The following is a 284-nucleotide window of genomic DNA, read 5'->3' as shown; positions in this document are numbered from 1 at the left end:
CCTGCGTGCTGCGCCTGCATCGCCGTCTCCCCCCAGAACACCTTCGGGCCGGGAGCGGTGGAGCTGGCCGCCCAGCGCCGCGTCTTCATCTGCGGCGACGATTTCAAGTCAGGTCAGACCAAACTCAAGTCGGTGCTGGTGGACTTCTTGGTGGGCGCCGGCCTCAAGGTACGTGGGGATGGGGCAGCCTGGGGGGGACCTGCCCGTGATGGGAGGGTGACGGGGGGTGACCTGCCTGCACCCCCTGCCCAGACCAAGTCCATCGTGAGCTACAATCAACTGGG

General features: G+C 66.9%; 1 protein-coding gene across 1 annotated transcript in view; it reads left to right on the top strand.

Annotated features, from left to right (window-relative positions):
* Positions 1–273, top strand: part of ISYNA1 (inositol-3-phosphate synthase 1) — a gene marked incomplete at its 3' end in the record, with an annotated part of 916 nt that extends 643 nt beyond the window's left edge. Inside the window, 3 exon segments of the mRNA XM_009581272.1 lie at positions 1–5; positions 8–168; positions 253–273. The exon segment at positions 1–5 is cut by the window's left edge and continues 47 nt beyond it. Coding sequence (XP_009579567.1) covers positions 1–5; positions 8–168; positions 253–273 — 187 coding nt within the window.
* Between the last annotated feature and the right edge of the window lie 11 nt (positions 274–284).

The sequence above is a fragment of the Fulmarus glacialis genome, unplaced genomic scaffold (assembly GCF_000690835.1).
Source record: "Fulmarus glacialis isolate BGI_N327 unplaced genomic scaffold, ASM69083v1 scaffold35477, whole genome shotgun sequence".
NCBI lineage: Eukaryota > Metazoa > Chordata > Aves > Procellariiformes > Procellariidae > Fulmarus > Fulmarus glacialis.
The sequence above is the reverse complement of the archived record's forward strand: the minus strand, read 5'-3'. Positions and strand labels throughout refer to the sequence as shown.